The sequence below is a fragment of the Oncorhynchus nerka genome, linkage group LG9b (assembly GCF_034236695.1).
Source record: "Oncorhynchus nerka isolate Pitt River linkage group LG9b, Oner_Uvic_2.0, whole genome shotgun sequence".
Taxonomy (NCBI): Eukaryota; Metazoa; Chordata; class Actinopteri; order Salmoniformes; family Salmonidae; genus Oncorhynchus; species Oncorhynchus nerka.
The window spans coordinates 47,787,419-47,806,464 of NC_088424.1; the positions used below are offsets into that span (position 1 = coordinate 47,787,419).

Consider the following 19,046-nt stretch of genomic DNA (forward strand, 5'->3'; position numbering starts at 1 on the left):
ATGTATATATGTATATATGTATATTATATGTATAGTATATGTATAGTATATGTATATTATATGTATAGTATATGTATAGTATATGTATATGTATATGTATATGTATATGTATATATATATATAGTATATGTATATTATATGTATATTATATGTATAGTATATGTATATATATGTATAGTATATGTATAGTATATGTATAGTATATGTATATTATATGTATAGTATATGTATAGTGTATGTATAGTATATGTATAGTATATGTATAGTATATGTATATTATATGTATAGTATATGTATAGTGTATGTATAGTATATAGTATAGTATATGTATATGTATATGTATAGTGTATGTATAGTATATGTATATGTATAGTATATGTATAGTATATGTATAGTATATGTATAGTGTATAGTATATGTATATGTATATGTATAGTATATGTATAGTATATGTATAGTATATGTATAGTATATGTATATGTATAGTATATGTATAGTATATGTATAGTATATGTATAGTATATGTATAGTATATGTATAGTATATGTATAGTATATGTATATATATGTATAGTATATATAGTATATGTATATGTATGTATAGTATATGTATAGTATATGTATAGTATATGTATAGTATATGTATAGTGTATATAGTATATGTATAGTATATGTATATATGTATAGTATATGTATATGTATATGTATAGTGTATATGTATGTATAGTATATGTATAGTATATGTATATATAGTATATGTATAGTATATGTATAGTATATGTATATGTATGTATAGTATATGTATAGTATATGTATATGTATATGTATGTATATGTATATGTATATATATATAGTATATGTATAGTATATGTATAGTATATGTATAGTATATGTATAGTATATATAGTATATGTATATGTATAGTATATGTATAGTATATGTATAGTATATGTATAGTATATGTATATGTATATGTATATGTATATGTATATAGTATAGTATATGTATAGTATATGTATAGTATATGTATAGTGTATGTATAGTATATGTATAGTATATGTATAGTATATGTATAGTGTATGTATAGTATATGTATAGTATAGTGTATAGTATATGTATAGTATATGTATAGTATATGTATAGTATATGTATAGTGTATAGTATATGTATAGTATATGTATAGTATATGTATAGTATATGTATATTATATGTATATGTATATGTATAGTATATGTATAGTATATGTATAGTATATGTATAGTATATGTATAGTATATAGTATATGTATAGTATATGTATAGTATATGTATATGTATATGTATATGTATATGTATATAGTATATGTATAGTATATGTATAGTATATGTATAGTGTATGTATAGTATATGTATAGTATATGTATAGTATATGTATAGTATATGTATAGTATATGTATAGTATATGTATAGTATATGTATAGTGTATGTATAGTGTATGTATATGTATATATAGTATATGTATAGTATATGTATATGTATATAGTATATGTATAGTATATGTATAGTATATGTATAGTATATGTATATATATGTATATTATATGTATAGTATATGTATAGTATATAGTATATGTATAGTATATGTATATTATATGTATATGTATATGTATATGTATAGTGTATAGTATATGTATATGTATAGTATATGTATATATATGTATAGTATATGTATATGTATATAGTATATGTATAGTATATGTATAGTATATGTATAGTATAGTATATATATGTATAGTATATGTATAGTATATGTATAGTATATGTATAGTATATGTATATGTATATAGTGTATGTATAGTATATGTATAGTATATGTATATGTATATGTATAGTGTATATAATATATAGTATATGTATAGTATATATATATAGTATATGTATAGTATATGTATATGTATATATGTATAGTATATGTATAGTATATGTATATGTATATGTATAGTATATGTATATATATGTATAGTATATGTATAGTATATGTATAGTATATGTATATGTATAGTATATATAGTATATGTATAGTATATGTATAGTATATGTATATATTATATGTATATGTATATGTATAGTATATGTATAGTATATGTATATGTATATGTATATATATATGTATAGTATATGTATATGTATATGTATATGTATATGTATAGTATATGTATAGTATATGTATAGTATATATATATATATATAGTATATTATATGTATAGTATATGTATAGTATATGTATAGTATATGTATAGTGTATAGTATATGTATATTATATGTATAGTATATGTATAGTATATGTATATTATATGTATAGTATATGTATAGTATATGTATAGTGTATAGTATATGTATAGTATATGTATAGTATATGTATAGTATATGTATAGTATATGTATAGTATATGTATATATATGTATATGTATATGTATAGTGTATGTATAGTATATGTATAGTATATGTATAGTATATGTATAGTATGTATAGTATATGTATAGTATATGTATAGTATATGTATAGTATATGTATAGTATATGTATATGTATAGTATATATATAGTATATGTATAGTATATGTATAGTATATGTATAATATATGTATAGTATATGTATATGTATATTGTATATGTATATTATATGTATATATATGTATAGTATATGTATAGTATATGTATAGTATATGTATAGTATATGTATATGTATATGTATATGTATAGTATATGTATAGTATATGTATATATATATGTATATTATATGTATAGTATATGTATAGTATATGTATATGTATATGTATATGTATAGTATATGTATATGTATAGTATATGTATAGTATATGTATAGTATATGTATAGTATATGTATAGTATATGTATAGTATATGTATAGTATATGTATAGTATATGTATAGTGTATGTATAGTATATGTATAGTATATGTATAGTATATGTATAGTATATGTATATGTATAGTATATGTATATGTATAGTATATGTATAGTATATGTATAGTATATGTATAGTGTATGTATAGTATATGTATAGTATATGTATATGTATATGTATAGTATATGTATAGTATATGTATAGTATAGTATATGTATAGTATATGTATAGTGTATAGTATATGTATAGTATATGTATAGTATATGTATAGTATATGTATAGTATATGTATAGTATATGTATAGTATATGTATAGTGTATGTATAGTATATGTATAGTATATGTATAGTATATGTATAGTATATGTATAGTATATGTATATGTATAGTATATGTATAGTATATGTATAGTATATGTATATGTATAGTATATGTATAGTATATGTATAGTATATGTATAGTATATGTATAGTATATGTATAGTATATGTATAGTATATGTATAGTATATGTATAGTATATGTATAGTATATGTATATGTATATGTATAGTATATGTATAGTATATGTATAGTATATGTATATGTATAGTATATAGTATATGTATAGTATATGTATAGTATATGTATAGTATATGTATATGTATAGTATATGTATAGTATATGTATAGTATATGTATAGTATATGTATATGTATATGTATAGTATATGTATAGTGTATGTATATGTATGTATAGTATATGTATAGTATATGTATATTATATGTATATTATATGTATAGTATATGTATAGTGTATGTATAGTGTATGTATAGTATATGTATAGTGTATGTATAGTATATGTATAGTGTATGTATATGTATATATGTATATGTATAGTATATGTATAGTATATGTATAGTATATGTATAGTATATGTATATGTATGTATAGTATATGTATATATGTATATGTATAGTATATGTATATGTATATGTATATGTATAGTGTATGTATAGTATATGTATAGTATATGTATAGTATATGTATAGTATATGTATAGTATATGTATAGTATATGTATAGTATATGTATAGTATATGTATAGTATATGTATATGTATATGTATAGTATATGTATAGTATATGTATAGTATATGTATAGTGTATGTATAGTATATGTATAGTATATGTATAGTATATGTATAGTATATGTATAGTATATGTATAGTATATGTATAGTATATGTATATGTATGTATATATATGTATATAGTATATGTATAGTATATGTATAGTATATGTATAGTATATGTATAGTGTATGTATAGTATATGTATATATATGTATAGTATATGTATAGTGTATGTATATAGTATATGTATAGTGTATATGTATAGTATATGTATAGTATATGTATAGTATATGTATATGTATAGTATATGTATAGTGTATAGTGTATGTATAGTATATGTATAGTATATGTATAGTATATAGTATAGTATAGTGTATATGTATGTATAGTATATGTATAGTATATGTATAGTATATGTATAGTATATAGTATATGTATAGTGTATGTATAGTATATGTATAGTGTATGTATAGTATATGTATATGTATAGTATATGTATAGTATATGTATAGTATATGTATAGTATATGTATATATATGTATAGTATATGTATATGTATAGTATATATATAGTATATGTATAGTATATGTATAGTGTATGTATATGTATATGTATATGTATAGTGTATAGTGTATAGTATATGTATAGTATATGTATATGTATATGTATAGTATATGTATAGTATATGTATATGTATGTATAGTGTATAGTATATGTATAGTATATGTATAGTATATGTATAGTGTATGTATAGTATATATATGTATAGTGTATGTATAGTATATGTATAGTGTATGTATAGTGTATAGTATATGTATAGTGTATGTATAGTGTATGTATAGTGTATAGTGTATAGTATATGTATAGTGTATGTATAGTATATGTATAGTGTATGTATATTATATGTATATTATATGTATATTATATGTATAGTGTATGTATAGTGTATGTATAGTATATGTATAGTATATGTATAGTATATGTATAGTGTATGTATAGTGTATGTATAGTGTATAGTGTATGTATAGTGTATGTATAGTATATGTATAGTATATGTATAGTGTATAGTATATGTATAGTATATGTATAGTGTATATGTATGTATATATGTATATGTATAGTATATGTAGTATATGTATAGTATATGTATATGTATAGTATGTATGTATAGTATATGTATAGTATATGTATAGTATATGTATATGTATATGTATAGTGTATGTATAGTATATGTATAGTGTATATAGTATATGTATAGTATATGTATAGTATATGTATAGTGTATGTATAGTATATGTATAGTATATGTATAGTATATGTATAGTGTATGTATAGTATATGTATAGTATATGTATAGTGTATGTATAGTATATGTATAGTGTATGTATAGTGTATATGTATATGTATATGTATGTATAGTATAGTATATGTATATGTATATGTATATGTATAGTATATGTATAGTGTATGTATAGTGTATAGTATAGTGTATATGTATAGTGTATGTATAGTGTATGTATAGTGTATGTATAGTATATGTATAGTATATATGTATAGTATATGTATAGTATATGTATAGTATATAGTATATGTATAGTGTATGTATAGTATATGTATAGTATATGTATAGTATATGTATAGTATATGTATAGTATATATAGTATATGTATAGTATATGTATAGTATATGTATAGTATATGTATAGTGTATGTATAGTGTATGTATAGTATATGTATAGTATATGTATAGTATATGTATAGTGTATGTATAGTATATGTATAGTATATGTATAGTATATGTATAGTGTATGTATAGTATATGTATAGTATATGTATAGTATATGTATAGTATATGTATATGTATATGTATAGTGTATGTATAGTATATGTATAGTATATAGTATATGTATATGTAGTATATGTATATGTATGTATAGTATATGTATAGTATATGTATATGTATATATAGTATATGTATAGTATATGTATATGTATATGTATATGTATAGTATAGTATATGTATAGTATATGTATAGTATATGTATATGTATAGTATATGTATAGTATATGTATAGTATATGTATAGTATATGTATATATATGTATAGTATATGTATAGTATATGTATAGTATATGTATAGTATAGTATATGTATAGTATATATATATATGTATAGTATATGTATAGTATATGTATAGTATATGTATAGTATATAGTATAGTATATGTATAGTATATGTATAGTATATGTATAGTATATGTATAGTATATGTATAGTATATGTATAGTATATGTATAGTATATGTATATATATATGTATAGTATATGTATATGTATATGTATATGTATAGTATATGTATAGTATATGTTATATGTATAGTATATGTATAGTATATGTATAGGGTATGTATAGTATATGTATAGTATATGTATAGGGTATGTATAGTATATGTATAGTATATGTATAGTATATGTATATGTATAGTATATATTATATGTATAGTATATGTATATGTATAGTATATAGTATATGTATAGTATATGTATAGTATATGTATAGTATATGTATAGTATATGTATAGTATATGTATAGTATATGTATAGTATATGTATATGTATAGTATATGTATAGTATAGTGTATAGTATATGTATAGTATATGTATAGTGTATGTATAGTATATGTATAGTATATGTATAGTATATGTATAGTATATGTATAGTATATGTATAGTATATGTATAGTATATATAGTATATGTATAGTATATGTATAGTATATGTATAGTATATGTATAGTATATGTATAGTATATGTATAGTATATGTATAGTGTATGTATAGTATATGTATAGTGTATGTATAGTATATGTATGTATATGTATAGTATATAGTATAGTATATGTATAGTATATGTATATGTATATGTATATGTATAGTATATGTATATGTATATGTATATATATGTATATTATATGTATAGTATATGTATAGTGTATAGTATATGTATATGTATAGTATGTATAGTATATGTATAGTATATGTATAGTATATGTATAGTATATGTATATGTATAGTATATATATGTATAGTATATGTATAGTATATGTATAGTATATGTATAGTATATGTATAGTATATGTATATGTATATAGTATATGTATAGTATATGTATAGTATATGTATAGTATATGTATATGTATGTATAGTATATGTATAGTGTATGTATAGTATATGTATAGTATATGTATAGTGTATGTATAGTATATGTATATATATATGTATAGTATATGTATAGTATATGTATAGTATATGTATAGTATATGTATAGTATATGTATAGTATATGTATAGTATATGTATATATATGTATGTATAGTATATGTATATATGTATATGTATAGTATATGTATAGTATATGTATAGTATAGTATATGTATATGTATATGTATATGTATATGTATATGTATAGTATATGTATAGTATATGTATGTATATGTATATGTATAGTATATGTATAGTATATGTATAGTATATGTATAGTATATGTATATGTATATATATATGTATATGTATAGTATAGTATATGTATAGTATATAGTATATATATGTATGTATAGTATATGTATAGTATATGTATATATATGTATAGTATATAGTATATGTATATGTATATAGTATATGTATATGTATATGTATAGTGTATAGTATATATACTATATTATAGTATATGTATAGTATATGTATAGTATATATGTATAGTATATGTATATGTATAGTATATGTATAGTATATGTATAGTATATGTATATGTATAGTATATGTATAGTATATGTATAGTATATGTATAGTATATAGTATATGTATAGTATATGTATAGTATATGTATAGTATATGTATAGTATAGGTATAGTATATGTATAGTATATGTATAGTATATGTATAGTATATGTATATGTATATGTATATGTATAGTATATGTATATTATATGTATATGTATGTATAGTATATGTATAGTATATGTATAGTGTATGTATAGTATATGTATAGTATATGTATAGTATATGTATAGTATATTATATGTATAGTGTATGTATAGTATATGTATAGTATATTATATGTATAGTGTATGTATAGTATATGTATAGTATATATATGTATAGTATATGTATAGTATATGTATAGTATATTATATGTATAGTATATATATGTATATATATATGTATAGTATAGTATATGTATAGTATATGTATAGTATATGTATAGTATATATGTATATGTATATGTATAGTATATATTATATGTATAGTATATGTATAGTATATGTATAGTATATTATATATATGTATAGTATATGTATAGTATATGTATAGTATATATTATATGTATAGTATATGTATGTATATGTATAGTATATGTATATGTATATAGTATATATAGTATATGTATAGTATATATAGTATATGTATAGTATATTATATGTATAGTGTATGTATAGTATATGTATAGTATATTATATGTATAGTATATAGTATATGTATATATATATATGTATAGTATATAGTATATGTATATGTATAGTATATGTATAGTATATTATATGTATAGTGTATGTATATTATATGTATAGTATATTATATGTATAGTGTATGTATATTATATGTATAGTATATTATATGTATAGTGTATGTATATTATATGTATAGTATATTATATGTATAGTGTATGTATAGTATATGTATAGTATATGTATAGTATATGTATAGTATATTATATGTATAGTGTATGTATAGTATATGTATAGTATATTATATGTATAGTATATGTATAGTATATGTATAGTATATGTATAGTATATTATATGTATAGTATATGTATAGTATATGTATAGTATATGTATAGTATATTATATGTATAGTATATGTATAGTATATGTATAGTATATGTATAGTATATAGTATATGTATAGTATATTATATGTATAGTATATGTATAGTATATGTATAGTGTATGTATATGTATAGTATATTATATGTATAGTATAGGTATAGTATATGTATAGTATATGTATAGTATATGTATAGTATATGTATAGTATATGTATAGTATATTATATGTATAGTATATGTATAGTATAGGTATAGTATATGTATAGTATATGTATAGTATATGTATAGTATATGTATAGTATATGTATAGTGTATGTATAGTGTATGTATAGTGTATAGTGTATGTATAGTGTATGTATAGTATATGTATAGTATATGTATAGTATATGTATAGTATATGTATAGTGTATGTATAGTGTATGTATAGTGTATGTATAGTGTATAGTGTATGTATAGTATATGTATATGTATAGTATATGTATAGTATATGTATAGTGTATGTATAGTATATGTATAGTATATGTATAGTATGTATAGTATGTATAGTGTATGTATAGTGTATATGTATATATGTATAGTATATGTATAGTATATGTATAGTATATGTATAGTATATGTATAGTATATGTATAGTGTATGTATAGTGTATGTATAGTGTATAGTGTATGTATAGTGTATGTATAGTATATGTATAGTATATGTATAGTATATGTATAGTGTATGTATAGTGTATGTATAGTATATGTATAGTATATGTATAGTATATGTATAGTATATGTATAGTGTATGTATAGTGTATGTATAGTATATAGTGTATGTATAGTATATGTATAGTATATGTATAGTATATGTATAGTATATGTATAGTATAATGTCAATGTATAACACTTAGTCATACTGTGTTTGTAATGTTATCTAACTATTTGTTGTCCATATTGTCACAGGAAGGAAGTAATGAAACAACATCATGTCCAGCTTTCCTCTGCCTCTGGTCTGATTTCTAGGTCTTTTTGGTGCCCTACACAAGTGGACAAACATATCACCCACACACTGTCCAAAAGACAGGCAATTAATAAAGTCCCATGCCATTGGCTGACTCACCAGTATAACCAGCCAATCATAGCTGGTTGGGGAGCCTGCCCCGCCTTTTCAATGGTAGGGGTTAAACACTGATTGGTTGACTCACCAGTAGAACCAGGGCTGGGCAGCCAATCATAGCGATGGCTGTGGAAAGTTTCCTCTTGTTGCCTCCGCTGTATGTTCCTGCACAGCGACCAGCGTACTCTGATAGACCCAGCTTCTGGATGCCCCAATCTGCCACCTAGTGGGGAGACAGGAGAGGTGCGGAATGTGTTACAAACACAAAGGGTAAAATACATGAATGTTAACACAAATACATACACACACATGCAGTATGCACATATATACATACAGTACACTACACTCATTCACACAAAAATACACAGACAGACGAGACAGACAGACAGACAGACAGACAGACAGACAGACAGACAGACAGACAGACAGACAGACAGACAGACAGACAGACCAGACAGACAGACCAGACAGACCAGACAGTATCTCCCATCTCTACTCACTCTGCTGATGTCTGACTCGGGGACCCCTCGGAGACGAGCGTAGAGGTAAAGATGTTCCCTGCCTGTCAGCAGGTCGTCTATAGCGTCAAACTGAGGGCAGTAGCCCATGTTCTGGTGCACGTCCAACATGTCCGACAGGATACTGAGTGACCACAGAGAAACAGCTGCTTGGACATCCGTTTGTTACTACGTTGATTCAAATTCTAAAAAAGCGGTTCTATACTTGGCACAGTTTGTCAGTGGCTTCGGAGGATGAATACAAAAACATTGAGTCTTTTTTTTCCTGAACCGTGGGTCCAACACACACTATTTTTTTTCCTCACATATTCCTGCGATGTGTTGTACCTGTATCCAGAGACAGTGGCCTCTCCAGAACTAACGTCTGTGTCCCCAGTCAACATCTTAAAGGTGGTCGTTTTCCCGGCTCCGTTCACTCCTAACAGACCGAAACACTGACAGCACAGAGAGACGGTCAGACAGTTAAACAGACAGTTTACATTTACATTACATTTAAGTCATTTAGCAGACGCTCTTATCCAGAGCGACTTACAAATTGGTGCGTTCACCTTAAGACATCCAGTGGAACAGCCACTTTACAATAGTGCATCTAAATCTTTTAAGGGGGGGTGAGAAGGATTACTTTATCCTATCCTAGGTATTCCTGAAAGAGGTGGGGTTTCAGGTGTCTCCGGAAGGTGGTGATTGACTCCGCTGTCCTGGCATCGTGAGGGAGTTTGTTCCACCATTGGGGGGCCAGAGCAGCGAACAGTTTTGACTGGGCTGAGCGGGAACTGTACTTCCTCAGTGGTAGGGAGGCGAGCAGGCCAGAGGTGGATGAACGCAGTGCCCTTGTTTGGGTGTAGGGCCTGATCAGAGCCTGGAGGTACTGAGGTGCCGTTCCCTCACAGCTCCGTAGGCAAGCACCATGGTCTTGTAGCGGATGCGAGCTTCAACTGGAAGCCAGTGGAGAGAGCGGAGGAGCGGGGTGACGTGAGAGAACTTGGGAAGGTTGAACACCAGACGGGCTGCGGCGTTCTGGATGAGTTGTAGGGGTTTAATGGCACAGGCAGGGAGCCCAGCCAACAGCGAGTTGCAGTAATCCAGACGGGAGATGACAAGTGCCTGGATTAGGACCTGCGCTGCTTCCTGTGTGAGGCAGGGTCGTACTCTGCGGATATTGTAGAGCATGAACCTACAAGAACGGGCCACCGCCTTGATGTTAGTTGAGAACGACAGGGTGTTGTCCAGGATCACGCCAAGGTTCTTAGCGCTCTGGGAGGAGGACACAATTGAGTTGTCAACCGTGATGGCGAGATCATGGAATAGGCAGTCCTTCCCCGGGAGGAAGAGCAGCTCCGTCTTGCCGAGGTTCAGCTTGAGGTGGTGATCCGTCATCCACACTGATATGTCTGCCAGACATGCAGAGATGCGTTTCGCCACCTGGTCATCAGAAGGGGGAAAGGAGAAGATTAATTGTGTGTCGTCTGCATAGCAATGATAGGAGAGACCATGTGAGGTTATGACAGAGCCAAGTGACTTGGTGTATAGCGAGAATAGGAGAGGGCCTAGAACAGAGCCCTGGGGGACGCCAGTGGTGAGAGCGCGTGGTGAGGAGACAGATTCTCGCCACGCCACCTGGTAGGAACGACCTGTCAGGTAGGACGCAATCCAAGCGTGGGCCGCGCCGGAGATGCCCAACTCGGAGAGGGTGGAGAGGAGGATCTGATGGTTCACAGTATCGAAGGCAGCCGATAGGTCTAGAAGGATGAGAGCAGAGGAGAGAGAGTTAGCTTTAGCAGTGCGGAGGGCCTCCGTGATACAGAGAAGAGCAGTCTCAGTTGAATGACTAGTCTTGAAACCTGACTGATTTGGATCAAGAAGGTCATTCTGAGAGAGATAGCGGGAGAGCTGGCCAAGGACGGCACGTTCAAGAGTTTTGGAGAGAAAAGAAAGAAGGGATACTGGTCTGTAGTTGTTGACATCGGAGGGATCGAGTGTAGGTTTTTTCAGAAGGGGTGCAACTCTCGCTCTCTTGAAGACAGAAGGGACGTAGCCAGCGGTCAGGGATGAGTTGATGAGCGAGGTGAGGTAAGGGAGAATAGTGTTAATAAGTTTAATAGTGAATCTGTTAAAGAAATGAGGTGGGGCAGAAGGTAGCTGAAAGGGACTATAAAGGGGAGGGGGGGGACGGACAGACTAGTGGATCTGTTAAATAAATGAGGTGGGGCAGAAGGTAGCTGAAAGGGACTATAAAGGGGGAGGGGGACAGACTAGTGAATCTGTTAAAGAAATGAGGTGGGGCAGAAAGTAGCTGAAAGGGACTATAAAGGGGAGGGGGAGGGGACGGACAAACTAGTGAATCTGTTAAAGAAATGAGGTGGGGCAGAAGGTAGCTGAAAGGGACTATAAAGGGGAGGGGGGGACGGACAGACTAGTGGATCTGTCAAAGAAATGAGGTGGGGCAGAAGGTAGCTGAAAGGGACTATAAAGGGGAGGGGGGGACGGACGGACAGACTAGTGGATCTGTTAAAGAAATGAGGTGGGGCAGAAGGTAGCTGAAAGGGACTATAAAGGGGGGGACAGACTAGTGGATCTGTTAAAGAAATGAGGAGGGGCAGAAGGTAGCTGAAAGGGACTATAAAGGGGGGACAGACTAGTGGATCTGTTAAAGAAATGAGGAGGGGCAGAAGGTAGCTGAAAGGGACTATAAAGGGGGAGGGGGGACGGACAGACTAGTGAATCTGTTAAAGAAATGAGGTGGGGCAGAAGGTAGCTGAAAGGGACTATAAAGGGGAGGGGGGACGGACGGACAGACTAGTGGATCTGTTAAAGAAATGAGGTGGGGCAGAAGGTAGCTGAAAGGGACTATAAAGGGGAGGGGGGACAGACTAGTGGATCTGTTAAATAAATGAGGTGGGGCAGAAGGTAGCTGAAAGGGACTATAAAGGGGAGGGGGACGGACAGACAGACTAGTGAATCTGTTAAAGAAATGAGGTGGGGCAGAAGGTAGCTGAAGGGGACTATAAAGGGGGGACGACGACGGACGGACAGACTAGTGGATCTGTTAAAGAAATGAGGTGGGGCAGAAGGTAGCTGAAAGGGACTATAAAGGGGAGGGGGACAGACTAGTGGATCTGTTAAATAAATGAGGTGGGGCAGAAGGTAGCTGAAAGGGACTATAAAGGGGAGGGGGGGGGGACGGACAGACTAGTGAATCTGTTAATGAAATGAGGTGGGGCAGAAGGTAGCTGAAAGGGACTATAAAGGGGGGGGGGACGGACAGACTAGTGGATCTGTTAAAGAAATGAGGTGGGGCAGAAGGTAGCTGAAAGGGACTATAAAGGGGAGGGGGGACGGACGGACAGACTAGTGGATCTGTTAAAGAAATGAGGTGGGGCAGAAGGTAGCTGAAAGGGACTATAAAGGGGGAGGGGGGACAGACTAGTGGATCTGTTAAAGAAATGAGGTGGGGCAGAAGGTAGCTGAAAGGGACTATAAAGGGGAGGGGGCGGACAGACAGACTAGTGGATCTGTTAAATAAATGAGGAGGGGCAGAAGGTAGCTGAAAGGGACTATAAAGGGGGCGGGGACAGACTAGTGGATCTGTTAAAGAAATGAGGTGGGGCAGAAGGTAGCTGAAAGGGACTATAAAGGAGGAGGGGGGACAGACTAGTGAATCTGTTAAAGAAAGGAGGTGGGGCAGAAGGTAGCTGAAAGGGACTATAAAGGGGAGGGGGGGACGGACAGACTAGTGGATCTGTTAAAGAAATGAGGTGGGGCAGAAGGTAGCTGAAAGGGACTATAAAGGGGAGGGGGACGGGCAGACAGTTAATCAGACAGTTTAACAGTGAATCTGTTAAAGAGAGGAGGTGGGGCAGAAGGTAGCTGAAAGGGACTATAAAGGGGGAGGGGGGGGACGGGCAGACAGTTAATCAGACAGTTTAACAGTGAATCTGTTAAAGAGAGGAGGTGGGGCAGAAGGTAGCTGAAAGGGACTATAAAGGGGGGACAGAGCTCTCCTGCAGGCAGTTAAACAGACAGGACTATAAAGGTGGAGGGGGGACAGACCTCTCCTGCAGGCAGTTAAACAGACAGGACTATAAAGGGGGAGGGGGGACAGACCTCTCCTGCAGGCAGTTAAACAGACAGGACTATAAAGGGGGGACAGACCTCTCCTGCAGGCAGTTAAACAGACAGGACTATAAAGGGGGGACAGACCTCTCCTGCAGGCAGTTAAACAGACAGGACTATAAAGGTGGAGGGGGGACAGACCTCACCTGCAGGCAGTTAAACAGACAGGACTATAAAGGGGGAGGGGGGGACAAACCTCTCCTGCAGGCAGTTAAACAGACAGGACTATAAAGGTGGAGGGGGGACAGACCTCTCCTGCAGGCAGTTAAACAGACAGGACTATAAAGGTGGAGGGGGGGACAGACCTCTCCTGCAGGCAGTTAAACAGACAGGACTATAAAGGTGGAGGGGGACAGACCTCTCCTGCAGGCAGTTAAACAGACAGGACTATAAAGGTGGAGGGGGGGACAGACCTCTCCTGCAGGCAGTTAAACAGACAGGACTATAAAGGTGGAGGGGGGACAGACCTCTCCTGCAGGCAGTTAAACAGACAGGACTATAAAGGTGGAGGGGGACAGACTTCTCCTGCAGGCAGTTAAACAGACAGGACTATAAAGGTGGAGGGGGGACAGACCTCTCCTGCAGGCAGTTAAACAGACAGGACTATAAAGGTGGATGGGGGACAGACCTCTCCTGCAGGCAGTTAAACAGACAGGACTATAAAGGTGGAGGGGGGGGGGGACAGACCTCTCCTGCAGGCAGTTAAACAGACAGGACTATAAAGGTGGAGGGGGGACAGACCTCTCCTGCAGGCAGTTAAACAGACAGGACTATAAAGGTGGAGGGGGGGACAGACCTCTCCTGCAGGCAGTTAAACAGACAGGACTATAAAGGTGGAGGGGGACAGACCTAGGCAGTTAAACAGACAGGACTATAAAGGTGGATGGGGGGACAGACCTCTCCTGCAGGCAGTTAAACAGACAGGACTATAAAGGTGGAGGGGGGACAGACCTCTCCTGCAGGCAGTTAAACAGACAGGACTATAAAGGTGGGGGGACAGACCTCTCCTGCAGGCAGTTAAACAGACAGGACTATAAAGGGGAGGGGGGACAGACCTCTCCTGCAGGCAGTTAAACAGACAGGACTATAAAGGTGGAGGGGGACAGACCTCTCCTGCAGGCAGTTAAACAGACAGGACTATAAAGGTGGAGGGGGGACAGACCTCTCCTGCAGGCAGTTAAACAGACAGGACTATAAAGGTGGGGGGGACAGACCTCTCCTGCAGGCAGTTAAACAGACAGGACTATAAAGGTGGAGGGGGGGACAGACCTCTCCTGCAGGCAGTTAAACAGACAGGACTATAAAGGTGGAGGGGGGGACAGACCTCTCCTGCAGGCAGTTAAACAGACAGGACTATAAAGGTGGAGGGGGGACAGACTTCTCCTGCAGGCAGTTAAACAGACAGGACTATAAAGGTGGAGGGGGGACAGACCTCTCCTGCAGGCAGTTAAACAGACAGGACTATAAAGGTGGATGGGGGACAGACCTCTCCTGCAGGCAGTTAAACAGACAGGACTATAAAGGTGGAGGGGGGACAGACCTCTCCTGCAGGCAGTTAAACAGACAGGACTATAAAGGTGGAGGGGGGACAGACCTCTCCTGCAGGCAGTTAAACAGACAGGACTATAAAGTTGGAGGGGGGACAGACCTCTCCTGCAGGCAGTTAAACAGACAGGACTATAAAGGTGGAAACAGACCTCTCCTGCAGGCAGTTAAACAGACAGGACTATAAAGGTGGAGGGGGGACAGACCTCTCCTGCAGGCAGTTAAACTCTCCTGCAGGCAGTTAAACAGACAGGACTATAAAGGTGGAGGGGGGACAGACCTCTCCTGCAGGCAGTTAAACAGACAGGACTATAAAGGTGGGGGGGACAGACCTCTCCTGCAGGCAGTTAAACAGACAGGACTATAAAGGGGGGGGGACTCTCCTGCAGGCAGTTAAACAGACAGGACTATAAAGGTGGAGGGGGGACAGACCTCTCCTGCAGGCAGTTAAACAGACAGGACTATAAAGGTGGAGGGGGGACAGACCTATAAAGGTGGAGGGGGACAGACTCCCTGCAGGCAGTTAAACAGACAGGACTATAAAGGTGGGGGACAGACCTCTCCTGCAGGCAGTTAAACAGACAGGACTATAAAGGGGAGGGGGGACAGACCTCTCCTGCAGGCAGTTAAACAGACAGGACTATAAAGGTGGATGGGGGGGGGGACAGACCTCTCCTGCAGGCACGCCCACACAGATCCTGTCCACCGCTTGTCTCGTCTTCCCAGAGTACGTCTGTAGAGAGGACACAAAGAACCAGAGTTCGTTTGGACACAGACTCACGGTATATAGGTAACAGATCAAATCAAATGTATTTATAAAGCACTTTTTACATCAGCTGATATCTCAAAGTGCTGTACAGAAACCCAGCCTAAAACCCCCAAACAGCAAGCAATGCAGGTGTAGAAGCACAGTGGCTAGGAAAAGCTCCCTAGAAAGGCAAGAACCTAGGAAGAAACCTAGAGAGGAACCAGGCTCTGAGGGGTGACAACACATGCCTATGTAACAGATGTAAAACAGCTAGCTTAGTTAGCGGTGGTGCGCGCTAAATAGCGTTTTAATCAGATGACGTCACTCGCTCTGAGACCTTGAAGTAGTTGTTCCCCCTTTGCTCTGCAAGGGCCGCGGCTTTTGTGGAGCGATGGGTAACGATGCTTAGAGGGTGGCTGTTGTTAATGTGTGCAGAGGGTCCCTGGTTCGCGCCCGGGTATGGGCGAGGGGACGGTCTAAAGTTATACTGTTACACCTACAATCCGATATGTCCTCACAGTTTCCTCTCTTTGACCTAGTAGGTTAAACACCGCCTTGGACACATCCGGTTGTGATACAACAGATATTTGTGAGGAGTCTGTATGCACAAGTATGTTAATGATGGAGGGGTCTACATGTCGTATTCAGAGGGTCAAGATGATAGTTAACTTCTTTGGGACTGGGGTGGGGCAGTATTGAGTAGCTTGGATGAATAAGGTGCCCAGAGTAACACTGCCTGCTACTCAGGTCCAGTTACTAATATATGCATATTATTGGTAGATTTGGATGGAAAACACTCTGAAGTTTCTAAAACTGTTTGAATGATGTCTGTGAGTTTAACAGAACTCATATGGCAGGCAAAAACCTGAGATCCAACCAGGAAGTGGGAAATCTGAGGTTTGTAGTTTTTCAACTCATGCCCTACAGTGTCTTTGGGGTCATATTGCACTTCCTAACGCTCCCACTAGATGTCAACAGTCTTTAGAACCTTGATTGATGCTTCTACTGTGAAGTGGGGGCGAATGAGAGGGGATGGAGTCAGAGGTCTGGAAGAGAGGCATGAGCTGACCACGCGCGTTCACATGAGAGTTAACTTGCATTCCATTGCAATTCTACAGACAAAGGAATTCTCCGGTTGGAACATTATTGAAGATTTATGAATAAAACATCCTAAAGATTGATTTTATACTTCGATTGACATGTTTCTACGAACTGTAATATAACTTTCGCATGGACTTGCCTGCGCGTCGTGAGTTTGGATTGTGTACTAAACGCACGAACAAAAAGGAGGTATTTGGACAGAAATGAGGGACTTTATCGAACAAATCAAACATTTATTGTGGAACTGGGATTCCTGGGAGTGCATTCTGATGAAGATCATCAAAGGTAAGTGAATATTTATAATGCTATTTCTGACTTCTGTTGACTGCACAACATAGCGGATATCTGTTTGGCTGTTTTCTTGTACTCAGATTATTGTATGCTTTTTTGGTAACGCCTTTTTGAAATCTGACACTGCATTAACCAGTTATGCATTAGGGGGCGCTATTCAAATTTTTTAAACAAGATATTTTGTCACGAAAAGATGCTTGACTATGCATATAATTGACAGCTTTGGAAAGAAAACACCCTGACGTTTCCAAATCTGCAAAGATATTATCTGTGAGTGCCACAGAACTGATACTACAGGCGAAACCAAGATGAAATTTCAAACAGGAAATGCCACAGATTTTGGAGGCGCTTTGTTCCAATGTCTCCTTATATGGCTGTGAATGCGCAAGGAATGGGCCTACACTTTCTGTCGTTTCCCCAAGGTGTCTGCAGCATTGTGACGTATTTGTAGGCATATCATTGGAAGATTGACCATAAGAGACCAGGTGTCCTCTGTCGAAACTATTGCGTAATCTCCAGGTGCGTGCATGTTTTCATTTTGAAGAGAGGAGAAACTAAACTGCCACGAGTGACTTATCATCGAATAGATATGTGAAAAACACCTTGAGGATTGATTCTAAACAACGTTTGCCATGTTTCTGTCGATATTATGGAGTTAATTTGGAAAAAAGTTCGCGTTTTAATGACTGAATTTTCAGGGTTTTTTCTCAGCCAAACGTGATGAACAAAACGGAGCGATTTCTC

The 19,046-nt window shown here is 33.4% G+C and overlaps 1 protein-coding gene across 1 annotated transcript in view; it reads right to left on the reverse strand.

The window, feature by feature from the left end:
* LOC115116153 (retinal-specific phospholipid-transporting ATPase ABCA4-like) overlaps positions 1–19,046 on the reverse strand; it is a 206,345-nt gene that overhangs the window by 31,569 nt on the left and 155,730 nt on the right. The window contains exons 45-48 of the mRNA XM_065013791.1: positions 16,833–16,895; positions 10,832–10,938; positions 10,487–10,628; positions 10,075–10,209 (exon numbers count right to left, since the gene is read on the reverse strand). Coding sequence (XP_064869863.1) covers positions 10,075–10,209; positions 10,487–10,628; positions 10,832–10,938; positions 16,833–16,895 — 447 coding nt within the window. The remainder of the gene's footprint in view (positions 1–10,074; positions 10,210–10,486; positions 10,629–10,831; positions 10,939–16,832; positions 16,896–19,046) is intronic.